The sequence below is a fragment of the Engraulis encrasicolus genome, chromosome 8 (genome assembly GCF_034702125.1).
Source record: "Engraulis encrasicolus isolate BLACKSEA-1 chromosome 8, IST_EnEncr_1.0, whole genome shotgun sequence".
NCBI lineage: Eukaryota > Metazoa > Chordata > Actinopteri > Clupeiformes > Engraulidae > Engraulis > Engraulis encrasicolus.
The window spans coordinates 5,241,328-5,262,340 of NC_085864.1; the positions used below are offsets into that span (position 1 = coordinate 5,241,328).

General features: G+C 44.8%; 1 protein-coding gene across 1 annotated transcript in view; it reads left to right on the forward strand.

The window, feature by feature from the left end:
• Positions 1 to 21,013, forward strand: part of brip1 (BRCA1 interacting helicase 1) — a 63,538-nt gene that overhangs the window by 36,240 nt on the left and 6,285 nt on the right. The window contains exons 15-19 of the mRNA XM_063204863.1: positions 5,190 to 5,349; positions 5,677 to 5,798; positions 11,220 to 11,332; positions 12,409 to 12,491; positions 15,196 to 15,597. Of these exons, the coding sequence (XP_063060933.1) occupies positions 5,190 to 5,349; positions 5,677 to 5,798; positions 11,220 to 11,332; positions 12,409 to 12,491; positions 15,196 to 15,597 (880 nt within the window). The remainder of the gene's footprint in view (positions 1 to 5,189; positions 5,350 to 5,676; positions 5,799 to 11,219; positions 11,333 to 12,408; positions 12,492 to 15,195; positions 15,598 to 21,013) is intronic.

The following is a 21,013-nucleotide window of genomic DNA, read 5'->3' on the forward strand; positions in this document are numbered from 1 at the left end:
AAAGCCACTTCGACGAAGTGATTGCTCCAGTTGGCACTGACGGTCAAAAAGTTTTTGACTGCAGCCTTCCAGCCATTTGGGATGCAAATTTGTCTTGTGTGCATACACTGTATGTCTCATACACAAATGTGATGCTCATACACGGGCATCTATTATTTTCCAATTACTTGTAAGGAGCCTTCTTCCGGACTATTCCCTTTCCCTCATGTTTTGCTGATTTTACTTTTAGTGAAAACAAGATTGTGCCTGTGTATTGGTTGGCAAATTTGTGTTTGGAGCTATGGGCATTTGGTAACCAAAGTGCTTACCGACCACTCACGTTCATACCAGGTTGTCTACTTTACTATGCCTGATATGTGCTTACCCGAGTGAACCTGCTGATGTCTATGTTGTCATAAGGGTTCACATATAAAAACCAAGTGTGTTTTGGTTTGCATCGCGAACCAACTTTCCATTAGTCTGTTGGATATACGTTGCAGGAAGGGGAACAGGCACTGTATGTTCTATGTGATGTTTTGTTAGAGTAGGTAGCCTGATCAGGATTGCAAACCTAGCCACTTGGCCATAAACCTCCTATGTAATCACATCTGCAAGTTTTGCCATGGCCCTGCCATGTCATTTTTGTAATAATGTGCACTGCATTGTCCCTGCCAAATAAACTACAAATCCCGTCCCCACCCCCATTCCCCCTTTTTGAAGAGAGCGAGCAGGGATGGGACGGGCAGTGAAGGGGGATTGGGGAGAAGAAGAAGCTCAGCTCTGTCAAGATAAAGGATAGGGAAAATGTGCGCGTAATTAAATGGCTGCATCAGCGGTGGACAGAGAGTGATGTTTGCCCTGCCCGGGCCCCGCCAGATAAAAGCATTAGGCCCATTCCCATATCCCAGTCCCTGCGCTCGCCCCTCTATCACTCGTGTACTCTCTCTCTCTCTCTCTCTCTCTCTCTCTCTCTCTCTCTCTCTCTCTCTCTCTCTCTCTCTCTCTCTCTCTCTCTCTCTCTCTCTCTCTCTCTCTCTCTCTCTCTCTCTCTCTCTCTCTCACTTGCTTGTTCCCTTGCTCGCTCAGTGCCAAAGGGTCTCCCGGAGTGGCATTGGATTGGATTTCCAGGCCCCCCTTCCACACTCCTCTACACACACACATAGACACACACATAGACACACACACAGACACACACAGACACACACAGACACACACAAACATACATGGGCGCACACTCACTCTCTCTCTCTCTCTCTCTCTCTCTCTCTCTCTCTCTCTCTCTCTCTCTCTCTCTCTCTCTCTCTCTCTCTCTCTCTCTCTATCTAGCTAGCTAACGCACACATGCACAGTTTGTACACATATACAGACTCAAACTAACACACACACACGCTTTGTTCCTCTTAACCCAGCGTCTTCCACTCATCTCGCCTTCTCTATAAGGCTCTACAAATTACAGCGCGGGGACTATAAACAACACGGCTACACAGGGAGCCTTTGTGCCCCTCTAGTCAACCCCCTCCTCTCTCCTCTCCACCCCTCGCATGTGTCCCCGTCTTTTAAGGGTCCTGGTGTTTTATTATCGGGTTACGCGGTCCGGGAGTTATGATCCGGTTACTTATGCGCCACTCTGAGGTGAAATTAATAACCCCTGCCACCCTGCTGTGCTGAAGTGATGTAGCCTGCTACACAACTGACGTGCCTCTGGACACGGGCTGTTCTCCTGAGGGCCCCAGCACATCACGTCTGTCTGTCAGCCAAGACAAGGAAACATGTGTAACTCCTATTACTTGTGGAACTGTGTATATAAACTGTCTGCTATGTTTTGGTAACACTTTCTGAATGAAAGCTTGTGTGCATGCATGTACCACTAGCCAAAACAGAGATGAAATCTTACAAGCCGAACACACACTCACTAATGCGTCAAATTGGTATTTAAGTTGGTCTTTTCTGCCAGCCAAATTGAAATTTCATCAGCATGTACTCACTATATAATGGTAGTTGCAAGAGACCATGTGCACACATGTGTCCCTACTTGTGCAACTAGCTGCCATTAATATTTTGGTAACACATCTGAATGCAACTTTACATATGCAGGAACAAAGTAGTCAAATCACATAAATGTAATGGAAGCAAGCTGTTCCACTTCAGAAACGTTAGGCCAGGTGCGACTGGAGCACTCAGATACTTTTTTGTTGATTCATTGTGGTGCATGTAACTGTAATCTATACTTAAACTCACAAATGTAATCTAAGCCTTTATTTCTGGCAGACAGAGCAGCAGCACATCAAGTTTGTATGTCCTCATAGTCAACGAAACATTGTGGTAATACTTTCGATGAAGGAAAACTTCACATGATGCCTTCTTTTTTTCACACTGCAGCTTTTCCCCCCACCTCTATAAAACCAGAAGCACCACTACTATTCCAAAATCCAAGCACGTAGTAGGTGTCTTCTTTCATTCATTTTTGCCATTATTTTACTGAATTTTAAAATATTTAAGACTTGAAACTACTCAAGACGGTTGTATGGGGGGACTATCGTACAAAAAAACTGTTGTCTTGTCGTAGACATTGTCTGTCTGGGAGATTATTCTATTGTGATTGTTTTGTTTCGTTGTTTGTTTATTTTCCTTTCGGTTGCCTTCGTTGTTTTTCACTTTTTTTTCTTCTGCATTCTCCCCTCTCTCTTGCCCTTCACATTTTTCCTTGTTCTTCTTCTCCAACTTGTCCTCCTCGCCACGTTTAGTCTAATCCTCCCCAGGACAGAAAAAGCCCCTAGCAAAGGTACACCACGTAAATTATTCACACCCGGTTTGTATTGGATTGAAGAGCAATTGTGGAACAAACATCCCCCCATATCCCTGCCCACCAATCCCCCTCCATCCCCCCATAAGTCCCCCTGAATGCAGACAAACGAGGGGACCCATGTTGATGCGAGTGTTATGGCTCCCTGGAAAGAGAGAGAGAGAGAGAGAAAGAGAGAGGGAGAGATGGAGAAGTGACATGTTTTATTGATGTGCGCATCCCTGCTCCTCTGCTCCTGCTGGCAACGACCTGATGAAATCGGCCCTCGCTTCATTTCCCCAGCACAGGCAGTCACCTTTGCGTGCTGTGTGCACACACACACTTACACATATTCATGCACACACACAAACACACGCACGCACACACTCAAAACATTTCCACCATCCTGCACAGAATGGTGTTTATATATTCACGCATGCACGCACGCACGCACAAGCTCAACCTCCTACCTCCTCCTCTGAAGCTCCAACTCTGTATCGTGTTAAAGTGGCTGTCACCACACTACCTTTTGGCTGCTCTCTGTGTTGTGTTGTGTTGTGTTGTGTTGTGTTGTGTTGTGTTGTGTTGTGTTGTGTTGTGTTGTGTTGTGTTGTGTTGTGTTGTGTTGTGTTGTGTTCATGTGCAGTCCAGGCAGGTCTTTGGTCCCTTCGTGCTGTTCTTTTCCATATTCATCAAGAGAGCTACCTGTTGCAGTTCAGAACTTTACTTTCTTTAATTCAAAGTATGTAAGCATGTACAAAATGGAAAGTATGTATTGTTGTGTATTGTTGACACAAAATGTGGTTACTGTCATTCTGTAATGAATCATAGATGAAATATGTAAAGTAATAACAATTTTGTGAAAACTACCTAACCCACCCCAGCCACATCAACACAACCCATCCCCATCCCTCCCACCGTATTATGTTGAAAGTATATTTTACTGTCATTGTTTTAACTGATCAGTGAAGTGTGTGATGGTAACGTTGGGTGGTACAAACCTCCTCTTTGCTCTGCAAAGCATCACCCTGCGAAACATCACCCTGCTAATTCTACTCAGGCCGAAGCTGACAGAACTCTCATGTTAGGAAAAAAAAGTTGAAATGAGATCTCTGGCTTATATCAGACAGTGAAGTGATTATCTTAGTGATCATCATTGTACGGTACTCCTGTTTTTAGATCTTGTAATGAACAAGGACAGGAATTGTACTGCGATTTTCCTACAACTGCAGAGTTTGATTTGTCCTTACTACCTACCCTTTCAATGGGTACACAGGTACACACACACACACACACACACACACACACACACACACACACACACACACACACATCAAAAAACTGCAAGAACTTTTTTTCCGCTGACTACAAGAGAACTTCTGCCTGACCCTCTCCGACACGTTTCCGAGTCAGTGGAGATGATGCTCAGTGTTGGCTCGGCTGGCACTGGGCGAGAGAGAGTTCTGGTTATTCAAGTTGAAAATACGCAAGGCAGAGAGACACAGAAAGTCTCGGTTGGCCTCCAGCTTCAGCGCGCGAGGCGAGAGAAGAGCAGAGCAGAGGAGAGAAGGGCTTTTAGATCAATGCCTCTCCCCGGAGAGTGCCTGACTTTTTCGGGGTTTTGCACCGACAGCCACGGCGTGCAGCCAAGCAGTGATTTTTTTTCCCCCTCTCCCCTCTATCATGGGGCTCTAGTTTTGAAGGCGCAAACATTGGTCCGGCAGTTGACAAGCAGCCCATGGGAGACGGGGTGGGAGGCGAGACATGTGGAGGTGGATGGTGGAGGTGGAGGAGAGTGCTTTTACCAGAATGTGAACCTCAGGCTCCACTCCAGCACTCTGTACTGTCTTGTTGTTTGCCCTTTTGACCGATCCCTTTGATGGATTAAAATGTAGCCCACAGCAAAGGCGCATTTGTTCTCACTTCTTGGTATAGAACTACCACCTTTTTCTACCTGTCTACAAAGGCAGAACAACACGAATAACACTGTTTTGGCAAGGGATTGCATTGTATAGTATTGATATACATTACACACACACTTAAACCTATACAATTCAGCTGAGTTAGTGGTCGATCTACAAATCTGCCCTGAAGTAGTCCGTGTCCGATGGCATATTGACCACTAACAACTCTCGACAATGTCTTTGTGTTTCATATAGGCAAGGGAAACAGATCCCAGACATGGTGCCTTACAATAAATCCAACCAGTACACTGTTTTAATTTAACACTAGAATTATACATAGGTCCGTGCCGTGTATAAGTGTGTGATGATGATTGTGTGTGTGTGTGTGTGTGTGTGTGTGTGTGTGTGTGTGTGTGTGTGTGTGTGTGTGTGTGTGTGTGTGTGTGTGTGTGTGTGTGTGTGTGTGTGTGTGTGTGTGTGTGTGTGTGTGTGTGTGTGTGTGTGTGTGTGTGTGTGCTGTATAGATGCTGGACAAGTTGCGTGACCGTTGGATCAACACTGGGCTGTGGGAGAAGCTGCAGGAGCGCAAGACTGTGATCACAGAGCCGCGTGGAGGAGGGAAGGGGGACTTTGACGAGCTGCTGCAGACCTACTACGATGCTATCAGGCACAGTGGGCAGCAAGGTCAGACACAAGTGGCTCGTAGTAGACTATTACTATTACTAGACAATTACGTTTGTCTGCTTTACCCTACTCTACTCTGCTATTCTAGTAGAATTAATAATTAAATAGTTGAGTTTCCATTGCACTTTCATTCAATTCCGAATTGTGAAGTGTTAACATGATGTTTTCAAAGCGGAATTGAGTTTTATTTAGGATTAAATTGAGTCTATTCTGAATTAAACGTTTCATGTAAATGAGGCCTTTGTCCAATAGATTGTTATGACTCTTATTTGTAATTTGTGATCTGTCTGACAAGTGAAGATTGCGGCTGCTTCTTGTACCCTGCAGATGGGGCGCTGTTGATGGCTGTGTGCAGAGGGAAGGTGAGTGAGGGCCTGGATTTCACCGATGACAACGCCAGAGCTGTGGTCACCATCGGAATCCCCTTCCCCAACATCAAAGACCTCCAGGTAAGCAGAAGAACATAGAAAGGCCATGATTAAGTAGTAGTGCCTTAGAAAGTTTGCTGACTGATTTGTGCGTGCACACACGCACATCTAAGCACACCTAAGCACTTGAATTTACGGGGGTGGGGGACAGTTTATGGCCAGAAGTAAATTTCACTGTGATTTGCCCGCATTCCACCTGTCCTAACCATGTAAGTCTGACCTTTTCACTAATTTCCCCAATACCCTAGCCTCCCACCACCCACCCCTCGTGCCCTTACCTTCTCACCCCCTCACTCCTGCACTTGCTGTCAGAGTGCGTTTAGAAGTGGCTCTGTCACCATGGGGACAAGTTGTCCAAATGATTGACGTTTCCCACCGGAGCAAAAAAAAAACCATCCATCCCCACCCTCCCTCTACCCCCTTGTTTCCCTCCTCCTCCACCTCTTCCCTCTCCTCCTCCACCACCTCCTTCTCAACCTCCTCCACCACCTATTCCTCCTCTTCCTCCTCCTCCTCCTCCACCTCTTCCTCTCCTCTCCTCCTTCTCTTCCTCCTCCTCTTCCTCCTTTGCCTCATCCTCCTTCACCTCTTCCTCCTCTCTCCTCTTCCCCCTCCTCCTCCTATTCTTCCACCTCTTCCTCCTTTTCCTCTTCCTCCATCGCCCCTGATCTGCCACCACCTTCACCCCAACAGGAAACTGTGTGACATGGCAGCTCTGATCCTCTGGGGACTGGTTTCTTCCCCCTCCTCCATCCATCCGAGCACTGATGGTGAATGGGTCTGTCAGGCCATTGCATGGGTCATCTCTGGATTCAAAGTCCTGTATTCTCTCTCTCTCTCTCTCTCTCTCTCTCTCTCTCTCTCTCTCTCTCTCTCTCTCTCTCTCTCTCTTTCTCTTTCTCTTTCTCTTTCTCTCTCTCTCTCCCTCTCTTTCTCTCTCGTCTTCAGTCTTGCTTTGTCTTGCACTCTCCTGTTGACCCCGAGGTCACAAAGGTTGCCTGTCCACATAGAGCAGGTGCCTTGAGGGTTGACTGTTGCCTCTGTAAATGCATCTCTTCCTGGAAGGTGTGTGTGTGTGTGTGTGTGTGTGTGTGTGTGTGTGTGTGTGTGTGTGTGTGTGTGTGTGTGTGTGTGTGTGTGTGTGTGTGTGTGTGTGTGTGTGTGTGTGTGTGTGTGTGTGTGTGTGTGTGTGTGTGTGTGTGTACATGTGTTGCATCTTCTGTCTTACGGGTGTGCATCCTTTGCTGTGTGTGTGTGTAAGTGAGAGAGATGACAGTCAGTGAGTGCAGAGCAGTGTTGTGAGGTGAAGAGGTGTGTGTGTGTGTTGTGTGTGCACGAGAGAGCTTGCGCGCGTGTGTGTGAGAGAGAGAGCGCGGGAGATGCCAGTCAGTGAGTGCAGTGCAGTGTTGTGGGTTGAGGAGGCGTGTTGTTGAGCCCCAGAGGACACAGCTCAGGTCAGTGACACGACCCCATTAGCACAGAGGACACCCAGGCCACTGACACTAATGACTGCCACAGACAGGTCACTGTCCCCTACACACACACACACACACACACACACACACACACACACACACACACACACACACACACACACACGCACATGCACAAGCACACACCCCATACACATATGCACTTATCCCTACACACGCATTTCAACAACTGACATCAAAGGTGAACTTAAAATAGAAGAGCAGGAAGAGCAGGGGGGGCACGAAATTCTCTCCCAGTTTAACTCACTTTTTTAAAAAAAATGTATATATAGGGTTTTCTGTGTCTTTCTCTCTGCTCGTCTGTTGGTGGGTCATTGACGTCTTAGAGGTAGCACATGTCAGGGTATTTTTTTTTTTTTAGGGGATTGTCTAAGAAACTTCTAAGAATATTCATTGCAGTAAATTAATCATTAAATTGCTAATTAAGTTGTGGGCATTAGCTGACATTTTATATTGTCTGAGTAAGAAAATAAAAAAAACGTCATACACTCAGGTGTGTGTATATACAGTATGTTTGTGCTAGTCTGTAGGTCTGCATATTTCTGGGTCAGAAAAGGCTTTCAGGATGCAACATAAAAAGCATGGGAGTAGAGATGATGAAGACCCTTAAAGGCACTGGGGGGACACGGGATGATGAGAACAATCTGCTTGCCAAATGACATGCTACCCAACTCTGTGTGTGTGTGCGTGTGTGTGTGTGTGGCTAACCTTAGAGACTAAGGAATCCTACGATCCGCCTGTCTGGCATTTAAAGGCCACGCATGATGCTTTTATCCCAAAGTTTGTTGGGTCGTTTTTTTGTTTGTTTGTTTGTTTGTTTGTTTCTTTTGTTTGTTTGGTTTTTGTTTGTTTGTTTTTTCCTAAAGGCATTAATTGACGAGTGAAATGTGGATTGTCTTGACTGCATCTAGGATGGTAATGTGCAAACATATTGTGGTTAATGTGTTGTATCACATTATACCATCATACCAGTGCCTGATGTCAACCTGTGTGTAAAGTATCAAAACAAGGTTGCGCTTAAATGTTGGCCTGTCTATCTGTGTTCTCAATAATATGCAAGTTTAGCAGATGTTTGTGCATTTGTGTTCTTAGGCTTCCTGAGCTTGCTGGAGAACAGGCCTACAATAATTCGGTCATATTTTAATTTAAAATAAATAGCCTACAAGAAAACGGATTACCGTAATTGCCATTGCGCCAAAAAAGTGCAGGCAGGGAAATGACACAAACTACCTATTGCGTGTCTTTATTATTGGCACAAATGGAGTTTTCTGCAATGGAGAACATGAATGCATTTCAGATGGTGGGCTATGCTTTTGTAAGATTGCATGTGAAGACTTTGGAGACTGTAGTTGGCACTGGTGTCAATGCTTTATAGTGGCAGATTTCCAGCCACTGCACCAAAAAAGGTAGCCAGCCAAGGCACACACACACACACACACACACACACACACACACACACACACACACACACACACACACACACACACACACACACACACACACACACACACACACACACACACACACACACACACACACGTAAACCCACATTTCCACAGTGCCACTCAGCCGTAAATGTTGCCCCCAGGCCAGGCCAGACGTTTCTCTTTTTTTTCTGGTAGAAGAGAGTAAGAGAGATGGGAACGGGTGGATGAGAGAGAGAGAGAGAGAGAGAGAGAGAGAGAGAGAGAGAGAGAGAGAGAGAGAGAGAGAGAGAGAGAGAGAATAAGTGATAAAGGGATAGACGACAGGAGGAGAGGAGAGAGCGAGGGGCTGTGGGATGGAGTGTCATGGATGGGTGAGGTGAGGTGAAGGGTGGCAGCCATATCTAGTGACATTTGAACTAATCCATTGCGTCCGTCCAGTGTGTGTGTATGTGCGTTTAGGGGCCGGGTGGCTGCGAGGCAGTGTTGGCTTTTCCACATATGCTCGCTGTCATGTCGCATGGTGCCGCCACGCAGAGTGGCCGAGTGATTTGACCAACACTGAAATTGACTCTGTGCGTGTGCGCTTGCATGTCTGTGTATAAGAGGAGGGGACGTGTGCGCGAGAGAGTATGTGTGTGTATGTGTTAGAAGGGGCCGGGGTGTGTGTGTGTGTGTGTGTTGGCCTGAGGGGGCCTGGCCTTTCGCTCTGACGGCTGGATCTGGTAGCGAATGGCCTCTAACCCCTCTGGTGTCAGTGCCACAGACGGCTGCTGTCTCAAGCTCACTCACTCACAAGATACTCTCTCTCACACACACGCGCACACACACACACACACACACCCTCATAGACACACATATACACATACTTTTTTTTCATTTTACAGAAAAAAATAGCATGTTGCGCTCATAGGCACTGCTGCTACACAATTGTGTGTCTGTCTGTTTGATAAAGACATGCTAACATCTTTAAAGACAGTCGTGTGGCTGTGTTAAGGGGACACGCTGTACCTGCCATGTCTCAATGACAGGTGTGTTATTTCCCCTTTTCTCTGTTTGTGCGTGCCTGCGTGTGCGTGCCTGCGTGTGCGTGCGTCTGTGTGTGTGTGTGTGTGTGTGTGTGTGTCTGGGCCACATGGCACCTGTCAGAAGTGGTTAGTAGCTTCTGGGTAGGTCTCCCCAGCCACACACGCACACACACACACACACACACGCACACACGCACACACACACACGCACCCCGTACCCATCCCGGCGGGACGAGGCTCTGCTGAACTTTTGGGGCTGTCAGTCTCCCGAAAGGTTAGCCACTAAAATGAAGCGAAGCGACTGGCAAAGGGGGAAAAAATGATGGATGGCTGCCTCCTCCTTGGCATTTTGGGTGGCAGATGGAACACAGGTTTTTAGAGGGGAGGTGGGGGAGGGGGCTGCACCCTGTGCACCATCTCTCTCTCACTCTCACTCCCTCTCTCTCCCTCCCTCCCTCTCCCTGTCTCGCCTTCCCCTAGCTTGGGCACACGTTCACAAGCACTCAAGCACGCACATACACCTACGCACGCAGACTCACACACACTCCTATGCATGCACACACACACACACACACACACACACACACACACACACACACACACACACACACACACACACACACACACACACACACACACACACACACACACACACACATCACACATGCAGGCACAATCACGTACACACCTTTCAAACTGGATCACTCACGGAAGGGGCAGGTGAGGGTAAACACTTTCTCAGGTGCACCCTGTGGTGTGGTGTGCCACCTTTGCAAAATCTGACCCTTTCTCCATCCATCCAAAAAAAAAAGACGTTTTTTTTATAATAGACACATATGCACACACGCACACGCGCACACACACACACACACACACACACACAGTCAAAGCTAATGTCTTTGCCACATTTGCACTCACATACATACAAAAGAACAAGTACACCTGTCACAAGGTTATAGGTACAGCAAGTCCCCATTGCACACACACACACACACACACACACACACACACACACACACACACACACACACACACACACACACACACACACACACACACAGAGTGCTTGCTTTGACAGAGACATGCTGACATCTTGAAACTAAGTCTTAGAATACACACACTTGTATCTCCTTCTCTGGCAGTTTTCCCCAAGTGTCTACTTATCTAGTTGTGTTCCCAGCTCTGGTCGGCACGCTCAGCCTTTTGATCACCACCTGTGTTGATACAGCAGTTCACAGCCCGTAGCACCACACTCACCGGCATGGAATGAAGAAGCACTTGTGTGTAGTGTGTGTGTAGTGTGTGTGTAGTGTGTGTGTAGTGTGTGTGTGTGTGTGTGTGTGTGTGTGTGTGTGTGTGTGTGTGTGTGTGTGTGTGTGTGTGTGTGTGTGTGTGTGTGTGTGTGTGTGCGCCTTGTTTGTTTTTACACTGTCATGCACCACTTCTTGAGCGGCTTTGAAGTCACACTTTGTTTAATGTGTGTGTGTGTGTTGCTAGGTGGAGTTGAAGATGAAGTATAACGATCATCACTGCAAAGCCAGAGGTCTGTTGACTGGCAGCCGATGGTATGAGATACAGGCCTACCGAGCCCTCAACCAGGCCCTGGGAAGGTGCGTATTGTGTGTGTGTGGGTGTGTGTTTGTGTGTGTATGTGCGCGCAAGTTTTAGTATGAGTCTGTGTGCGTCTGAGCAAGGGTATGGGTGTGTGGGTGTGCATCCATGTGTTTTCTTTGTTCACAGAGTGAGTTTTACCAGGCGTGAGACTTTTTTTATATATATACTTACATTTCTATGCCAGAATTTATGTTCCCTGGAAGAACCACTTTTGTTTCTTGAACAACCTGTTCAGTACATGTTGTAGTTGACACCTACAGGTATTTCCTTGAAGACTTTGGTTTTGTCCCCATCTTTTTTCCTGAAGTAATTATTAGGGCTGGGAATCGATCCAAATTTCCTGCATCGATTCAATTCCAATCCAGAAGGTCACAATCCAATTCGATCCATGATCTGATTCGATTTGATCCAATGTCAATTGCTGAGTTGTCACTTAAACCCATTTATGCCTGAAATTCTAAGACCGGCTATAAAAACCTAAATATCTCAACCTTTGATACCCACACAAACATGAAATACCTTGGTATGAGAGGAAGAAGTGGGAAACTTGGTATGAGAGAGAAAGGTGGAAAAACACTGGCACTATTTACTTGAACAGGCCGTGTGTATTTGTGCATGTACTCTACATGAATGTGGAATAAAGCTACAGGATGTGGTTGAGAAAATAGCAGCACCTATAATCATCGACAAAAGATCGATCCACAAAGTTGTGAATCGATATCACACTTTTCGAACGTGAATCGATATTGGATCGCGATTCGATCTTTTGAACCCAGCCCTAGTAATTATTATCCTTTTTGTTTCCAATGCGAGATTCAAATTTTTACTCTCTGTGCGTGATCGTTGATAGATGATAATGGCAGAACTTCAAGTGCTTTCTATTCGTACCGGTATATCACACTGCTAATACTGGCTTGAGAGATTTTTGGCATGGTGCATGAAATTGTGCAACATGAAAGACTAGCATTTAAGGTTTGCAAAAGAATGGTAAAATAAATGTGAAACATTTGTCAGATTATTTGTCAGATTTCTGGCTGTTTAACATCTCTCCTCTTTTCCCCTCACTCTGCAGGTGTATCCGTCACCGTAACGATTGGGGCGCTCTCATTTTGGTGGACGATAGATTCAGATCAAACCCCAACAAGTACATTACAGGTACAGTACATGCATAGCTACAGTATAGCTCTGGTACACAGCTACCTTGACCAACAGGACCGTTTCACTTCTCCAAAAGAACCCTGCTATAGCTCCTTCAGGCTCAGGGCTTTATAGCAGTGGTTCCCAACCTTTTTTTTTGGCCCGGGACACCATTTTGACATCTCAAATTTTTGGTGACCCCATGCAAAAAAAAAAAAAAAAACGATAAGCTAACTTGTATGATATTTAACCTAGTATAGATATTCATTAAAGTGTTTATGAAACGAAAACAAACGATCATTCCCATTAAAGCCTTGTTTTTTCTGATAGCATCGATGAGACTTTGAACCCAATCATCCTGGAGGAACTTGTGAAAATGGCAACTCAAAGTGTGAATTCTGTGAAATTTGGTGTGACTAATGAGCTGGGCTGTGACATCATAGAGGAGAGTCCCTGGTTTGCTAGTATGGCGATCTGAGAAAACAACACACATTTGATGGACCCACATCTTATAAAGGAACCAAAATTCTGATACAAACATCAGCGTGTCGAAAAACCACACATCCAACCTCATGAGAAAAAAAAAACAGCAGCACAAATCTATTTCAGAGGCACTGATACATCTGCAGAAAGTGACATGTCTGACAGGCGAAGTGACGATTGTTGACCTAGCCTGACAGTTTGTTTTCTTTATGGTTACGGTTGCTAAGGGCGCTTTGCCATGACCCAAAGATGACATGGCGTGTGTATTTGTTGACAAATGGGGGGCATTTTGATTCAATTGCGCGATATAGTGTGATTGAAATGCATGTACATGCAAAAATATTATCAACTAGAGAAAAAACTGAGATAAGAGGCTGTTGGAGCAGCCCCGAAATCCTAAAAAAGAAGAAGAGAGAAAAAAAGTAGGCCTATATGCATCTCCGTTTATTCGCTAAGCAGTAGCCCAGTCTGTGAGTTGGCTGTCCTCGACCGAGAGCACCACGGAGGCTGAAGCGCGGATATCCCAAAACCAATTTATTGACCAGTTGAATGGCAATCAACAAAAAGTGCATATCCCGAGAGCATTTGCATCGGTTTGGCATGTAATGTGCATTACCCTTTCCTGAAAACAACATACAAAGCAGATGGACAAGGTAAAACGTAGCCTAAAGCAAAGCAGTGCACGAGCAGTTACAGGGGCAGTTTCAGTCTGCACGCTGGCGATGTCAATTGTTGGAACTGCTTGAGACAATAGCATTCTCTTCAGTCCAACCATTTGTGGTGAAGCACGAGGGGTGGAAATGTGCCGAGCACAACAGTGACCATGAGCTTGCTTCAAAACCACGCCAGTGTGGCAGCTTTTGTGATATGCACCGGAATTCTCATCCACATGTACATCTGCTTGTACGAGGCTATGGCAAGCGATGTGGGACAAATGTATGGCAGGAAGCGAATGTAAACATAAACAGAGATTACACAATCTTCGATATGGTCAGCAAATGTTTTGGGGCTGTCATTTATGTTATGCCTACACTTTGTTACATTTGTCTTATTGTTACACAGGCATATTTGATTTAGCCCAACTGTACTCTATACTTAACTTTACTCAGTCTATCCTACAAGCAGATAGCCTACAGGGCGGATGAGAATCCGGTGCATATCACAAAAGCTGCCACACCGGTGCCTGCGTACGAATTGGATCCACAGAGCCCTTGTTTTAGCCTTCTCCACAGTTGGCCACAGTTCCATCATTCTTCACAGAAGGGAACTTGTGCAAAGATATTCCTTCTGTCAAGTAGCCATTTTTGCAGCTGGCACCGTTCGGCCCTCCAGCAACACACTGCTTGACACTGCGCTTTGGTTTGGTACTAGCCGCCATTGATCTGAACAAGGTGGAATGAGGTGAACTCCCCCCTTTTATGTCACGCATATCATTTGCATAAAATTTGCATGTCACCAAAAAAAACGAACATAACACTTTTGAACGTTTTAACATGACTTTTAGGACAAAATATCACCCAGACAATATCCCATTTTATTCACAAGGCTTAGAACTGTCAGAATCTGTCCTGGAAATGGTCCAATTCCTTTACTTTGTTTTCGTTTCATAAACCCTTTAAAGAACAATAAAATAGGATTTCATGTGGTGTTTCAGTCAGAATATGAACTAGTTATTTTGTTATAATTACTAATATTTATCAGTATTCCTTTTTTCACACCTAAACATTTCAGGTGACCCCATTTGAATTCCAGCTGATCCCACATGGTGTCCCGAGCCCAATGTTGAAAAAACTGTTCGATAGACTGCGAGCAATGTTGTGGCATATTTAGGCCACTAGGTGGTGGTAGTAGTCTATGGTGCCCTTGTTGACAGGAATGGGTTAGGGTTGCGTGTGATTGTGGTTGAAAAGCTATTTGTCTGACAAGTTCACCTCATGTGTTCACACATACACACACACTCATGCACAGACAGACACACCTAGGCACTTCGGGTAATTCGTTCATTATATAATGGGGACAAAACTGTTTGTTTGACAAATGCACCTCATGTCCACACACACAGACAGACACACCTAAACACACACATGATTGATTTGATCAGGATTTATATATGGGTGTGCGTGCTGGCTAATGCAATGTATAATAATGTGTGTGCGTGCGCGTGCGCGTGCGCGTGTGTGTGTGTGTTCTTTGTGTCTGCGTCTTTGTGTTTTGTGTATGTATTGTATTGTATACTCAGGTCTGTCCAAGTGGGTGCGTCAGCTGGTGCTACACCACAACAGCTTTGGCGGCGCCATGGAGTCCCTCCGCACCTTCTCCCGGTGCCAACAGGGGGCAGCAGAGAACCATGCGGCCAAGATGGCAGCACAATCACCACCTAACCCCCCTCATCATCCTCACCATCTTCCTCTTCCTCAAACCCCCTCCTTCTCCTCCGTGTCCACCTCCTCCGTCTGTGGTAATACTCTTCTATCCCCCCCTCCACACCCTGGAGACTCAGGAGTAAGGGGCCCTCAGCTCCCGGCTGCCTGCCCAGCGGAGGTGAGGGGACAGGGGGCTGAGAGGCCTGCCGCCACGTGGACCCCTCCACCTCCTCCCAGACTGCGCATCTCCATCCCCATAGAGCATGGTTCCGGCGCAGGTACAGGCGTTACTGCTTTGTGTTAAACACATACACAAACACACGCACATGTACAGACACCCACACAGTCCCACCTTAATGTCTTTTTGGGGCCCTCCCATTGACTTACATTATATTCACCTTAACAAAAGCTAAATAATGCTTAACTGTGCCCAATCCAAAACAATCCCTAACCTTAACCTGTCAGTGAGGAAATGTTTTTACATTTTTACTTTTACCAGTAACACCAAAACTACCCCAGCAAAAGGGGTCAAAAACCTCTACCAGTAACGAACAACAAAATTACCCCAGCAAAAGGGGTCAAAACAGGTGGGGTTGGTGTGCTCCTTGTTGGTGTGCTCCACCAGTTGTCTCACATAGGTAGATTGGTGCAGTATGCACTTCTGAACATCTGAAGTTCCATATGCATAAAATGTCTGCATAGAGTGAAAAAGGGCTCTAGCTGTCATGTCTTTCAAACTTGGTGATTGTCAGGTCAGTCATATGCGGTGAGAAGTAGAAATCAGTGATTTATCGAGACCACTCAGGAAGCATTTTCATTTACTGTTAAGGCCTTTTAAACAATTTAATATAATTGAAAATAATTAGGGCTGCAACGATTAGTCGAGTAATCGTGACTAGTCGACTATAAAAAATTGTTGACAAGGTTTTTCATTGTCGACTAATCGTTTCATTTAATTCAGTGCTTTTTTACTCATGCTTTATTACTTTGTAAAAACCTAAAATTCCCCAGCACGTATTAATTGGACATTGTATCTTGGAGTAAATAAACTGCCATCATGATTTAAAGCTCATTGTGAGCTATAAGAATTTTTTCACTTCCCTGCGCTAGAGGCCGGAAAGATTTGTCGGTGGTTGGAGCCAGTCCTTTTTTTTGACTTATCGTGACTAATCATGACTAGACCTATTGATTAGTCAACTATTAAAATCATCGTAAGTTGCAGCCCTAAAAATAATTTGTAATGTATTGAAACAGCGGAAAGGGATCTTTGATATGCCTGTCAGGGTTTTTGTCCACGTCTCTGTTCCCATTCCTCGGTCACACTATGCACGGTTCACACACACTCTGTCTCTTCTGTACAGCCATATCCTGCAGCTCATCTGCCAGGGCACATAGTGTCACTAAGATACACACACCTTTGAACATCTCCAGCCTTCTTTCCCCATAAATAATTCCAGTACATTTTGGTCACTGCTTAGAGTGTCAAAGTGCTCACGTGTGCCATTTGTTGTCGTCTTTGCGGTTGTGACATTAGCGACACACACACCGTCATTTCTTAAGTGTTATGTGCCATCTCTTCCCCCCGTATTGTCTTTGTCTTTCATGTGCTGTTTTCTACTGCTCAGCTGTTGTGTGAGGTGACGGCGGGTCACTCGCAGGCACTTTGCATAATCGCAGAGTCCCCCCAGAAAGCAACTCGCTTGCTTTTCGGTCGCATCATATTTACTAATTCATGAAGGGAGGATGTTACCGAGGCATTGCGGTGTGGCAGTGGGGCAGGAGAATCCCTGGATGAGGGAGGGGAGGGGAGGTGGGGGGCCCGGGGTTGTGGAGATGTGTGGGTGGGTGGGTGTGGGGAAGGGGAATGCTGGCATTCCGGGACGCTTTTGGAAAACAACTGCCATGAATAAGTTAAGAGCCACAAACATGCTGGGTCTCATCTCCTGGGCACTCCACTTGTTTTTTTTCTTGTTACTCTCAAGGGTTGCTGACACACACAAAAAACACACACACACACACACACACACACACACACACACACACACACACACACACACACACACACACACACACACACACACACACATGCATTAACACACACACACACACACACACACACACACACACACACACACACACACACACACTAACAAATGCAAACATAGTCTCTGACTGTGTTAAGTGGGGCTGTCGTGGAGTGTGAGTTCTTTGTGTGGTTCGTGATATGTGAAGAGCGTTCTTCAGTGTCTCACAAGCATTCAGAGGTTTGATTGTTGTTGCATCGCATTCATATTTCCACATCACTCAGCAAACAGCTCACGAAAAGCATGTGAGCATGTGTGTCCCTCGTCACATAAGCTGCAACTCTTTATTGGTGACAAAAAGCACAGTTGCCGGTGTGAATATCAACAAGAAAAATGTGTGTTGCTAAGAATTATTAAATAATAAAGCTCCTCCTTCTGCACCACAACATGATAAGAATTTATGTTAACACTTTATTTTAGGGACACATCTATTAGCACTAATACATACAATATTAATGCCTGTGTAAATAACTTGTAAGGCATGTACTAAGCAAAATAAGACAGTTGTTAAGCATGTATTCACAAATGTCTTGTTCATGCCCAATTAGGGATGTATTACTAATATAACCTTAGTAAGGACCAGTAAGCCTATATTTCTATTTATTAGTAAGTAGTAAGTGGCAGAATACAATGTGTATAAGCTCCCGACACACTGTGTGAACAAACCCTGAATAGTGTGAAAACAGATGCGGAATAAGGGTCCCTATTCTAAAGTGATGCATTGGTCAGCCCAGATGGTTCAGGGCCTCCGCACTACCAAAGTCCCCCTCGTTACCTAGGGCCCCCACACCACCCAGGCCCACACTATTTAGCCCCCCGATATACAAAGTGTAAGGATATGTTAAATAATTAATACTTACCCAGTTGAATCATCTAGTTTTCTCTTGCTGATGATAGTACAAAGAAGGTAACAGGAGCCTATATATAGCAAGGATTGAACGTACACGTGTCAATGGCGGTGGGTTGGTGAGATGTCATTTTTTTCATGTACCACTGAGTTTTAATTGTAAAAAAAAAACCCACAATAAATGCAGAACATTAGAATAATAGTTTTGAAGCAAAACTTAACTATTCTTTTGTGATAATTAAGTTAATGTTTGAGAACATTAGCTTCAAGAAGTGCAGTGCATGATGGGTACGCAATCTAGGCCAACAGACAACCTACCCAGCTCTGAGCCTACGTCCTTAGCTCCTCCCCTCACTCGTGGCCATGCATTGCATTTCTGACTAAGGGCGTACCCATCATGCACTGCACTTCTTGGAGCTAAGTTTCTCAAACATTAACTCATTTATCACAAAGGAATAGCTTAGTTTCGCTTCCAAACTATTACACATCGTTATATTCTGCATTTATTGTAGGGTTTTTACAAATAAAACAAATTGGTGTATGAAAAAAAGACATCTCACCATCCACCGTCATTGAGAACTTTACGTCCTATATAATGCTATATAATGCTTCCAATTACATTGTGGTATATTGAGTAGAATGAGAGAGATCTACATAACTCATGAGACTGATGCAAAAGTAGTAATGTTCTTACACTTTGCTTCCCGGGGGCGGGGGGGCTAGAGTGGGGGCCCTAGGTAGTGCGGGGGCCCTATAGTGCGGGCGCCCTAAGCCATCTGGGCTGAGCAATGCATCACTTTAGAATAGGGACCCTTATTCCACATCTGTTTTCACAATGTTCAGGGTTTGTTCACACAGTGTACCAGGAGCTTATACACATTGTATTCTGACCCTTACTGCTTACTCATAAATAGAAATCTAGGTCTACTAGGTCCTTACTAAGGATATATTGGTAATAAATCCCTTATTGTGCATGAACAAGACATTTGCGAATAAATGTCTAACAACCGTCTGATTTTGCTTAGTACATGCCTTACAACAAAGAAACTGGATCTAACCAAGAAGCGTCATTTTGTTTCTTTTCCGGTATCCACTTTATGTCGGGTGAACGCCCCTTTAGGAGACCTTCGGTTAGGAGACCTTCGGAGTCCTGAGGTTGAGAATAAATCAAGTCCCCTTAGCGCTGTAGATGGCGGTAGCGCACGTCTTGAGCAAACACCTCAAAAATAGAAGAAGAAGGAGGGGACAACGCCCCCTTAGGAGACCCAACTTGAGCCCACGCTTTTGCATTGAGTGGGCGTGGTTTGCGTAATCTTTCTCTTATCCAGTATTTTTGCTTATAAGTTACTTACTAAGGCATTAATATTGTATGTATTAGTGCTAATAGATGTATCCCTAAAATAAAGTGTTACTGAATTTATAAAATTTAATAAAAACAATACTGTAATACAAAAAATATGGACACATTAGCGGAGATATACCAAGCAATAGCAATAGTATTTCTATGACATATTATCATAAATAATTGTCATTCAATGTGCTTGAGAGCAAAGAAAGAGACCAGAGAAGAAACATCCGAAGTAGAAAGTATTAGATAGAGTAGGTCTTAACCAAAGGCAGACGACATGGATAATAAAGGGTTTTTTGTATTTCTTTTTAAAAAAATAACTCTGTTTGGGCAGGAAACTGGTCCAAAGCAAGTCATAAACATTTGTATCATGAAGATGACTAGCATAGCCATGCTAGACCCCCGTCATGGGCAAACTAATTTCACTGTTCTCAACTTGATTCTATGTGTGTCTTGTCTGGCCAGTAAAACAAATGACTGTTTTTTGGCCATGATTCAGATTCCATGATTGTTGGGATGTCATTGAATACCACTTCTTCGCAAAAGATAGATTTCACCCATGGTCCCGGCGTTCTTGCCACTATCACAGTTAGGGCTGTGCAATGTATCAAATTAGTATTGTATATTGCTGTCAAACAATATGAAATTTCATAATGTCGATTTAGAACAACTATTTTTTCATTTGTCTATACAGCCAAAAGATAGGCTATGTTACGCACAATACATCCCCTCTACTTGAGCCATTGTGAGTGCAGACCAGACTTGGTATCTAACACTCATGCAGACCACCACTGTCTTTCTATATGACTTTCCACTCACGCTGCTGAAGGGAGGGAAGATTGTGAATTGATTGGCACAATTATTTTTCTAATATATAAATATCGTTTGAAAATATTGTGATATCAATATTGACTGAAATAATCGTGATATTGATTTTTTTCGTAATCGAGCAGCCCTAATCACAGTTAGTACTATTACAGTCTATAAGCATAATTCATTCTCTCTCTCTCTCTCTCTCTCTCTCTCTCTCTCTCTCTCTCTCTCTCTCTCTCTCTCGCTCTCTCTCGCTCTCTCTCTCTCTCTCTCTCTCTCTCTCTCTCTCTCTCTCTCTCTCTCCTCCCCCCTCCCTTCCCCTTAACTAGAATTCACCCATGGTCCCCGTCACTATTTTCATAGTGACAGACATTCTGCCCCTATCACAATTACTGCACGCTCAATTCTCTCTCTCTCTCTCTCTCTCTCTCTCTCTCTCTCTCTCTCTCTCTCTCTCTCTCTCTCTCTCTCTCTCTCTCTCTCTCTCTCTCTCTCTCTCTCTCGGCTCATTACTCCTCGTGGGCTCTGTGCGGGGCTCTGCATGACTGAGCAGTGGTGGGCCCAGCAGATGTTTGACTGTTGCTTTTAATTAAATCCCACTG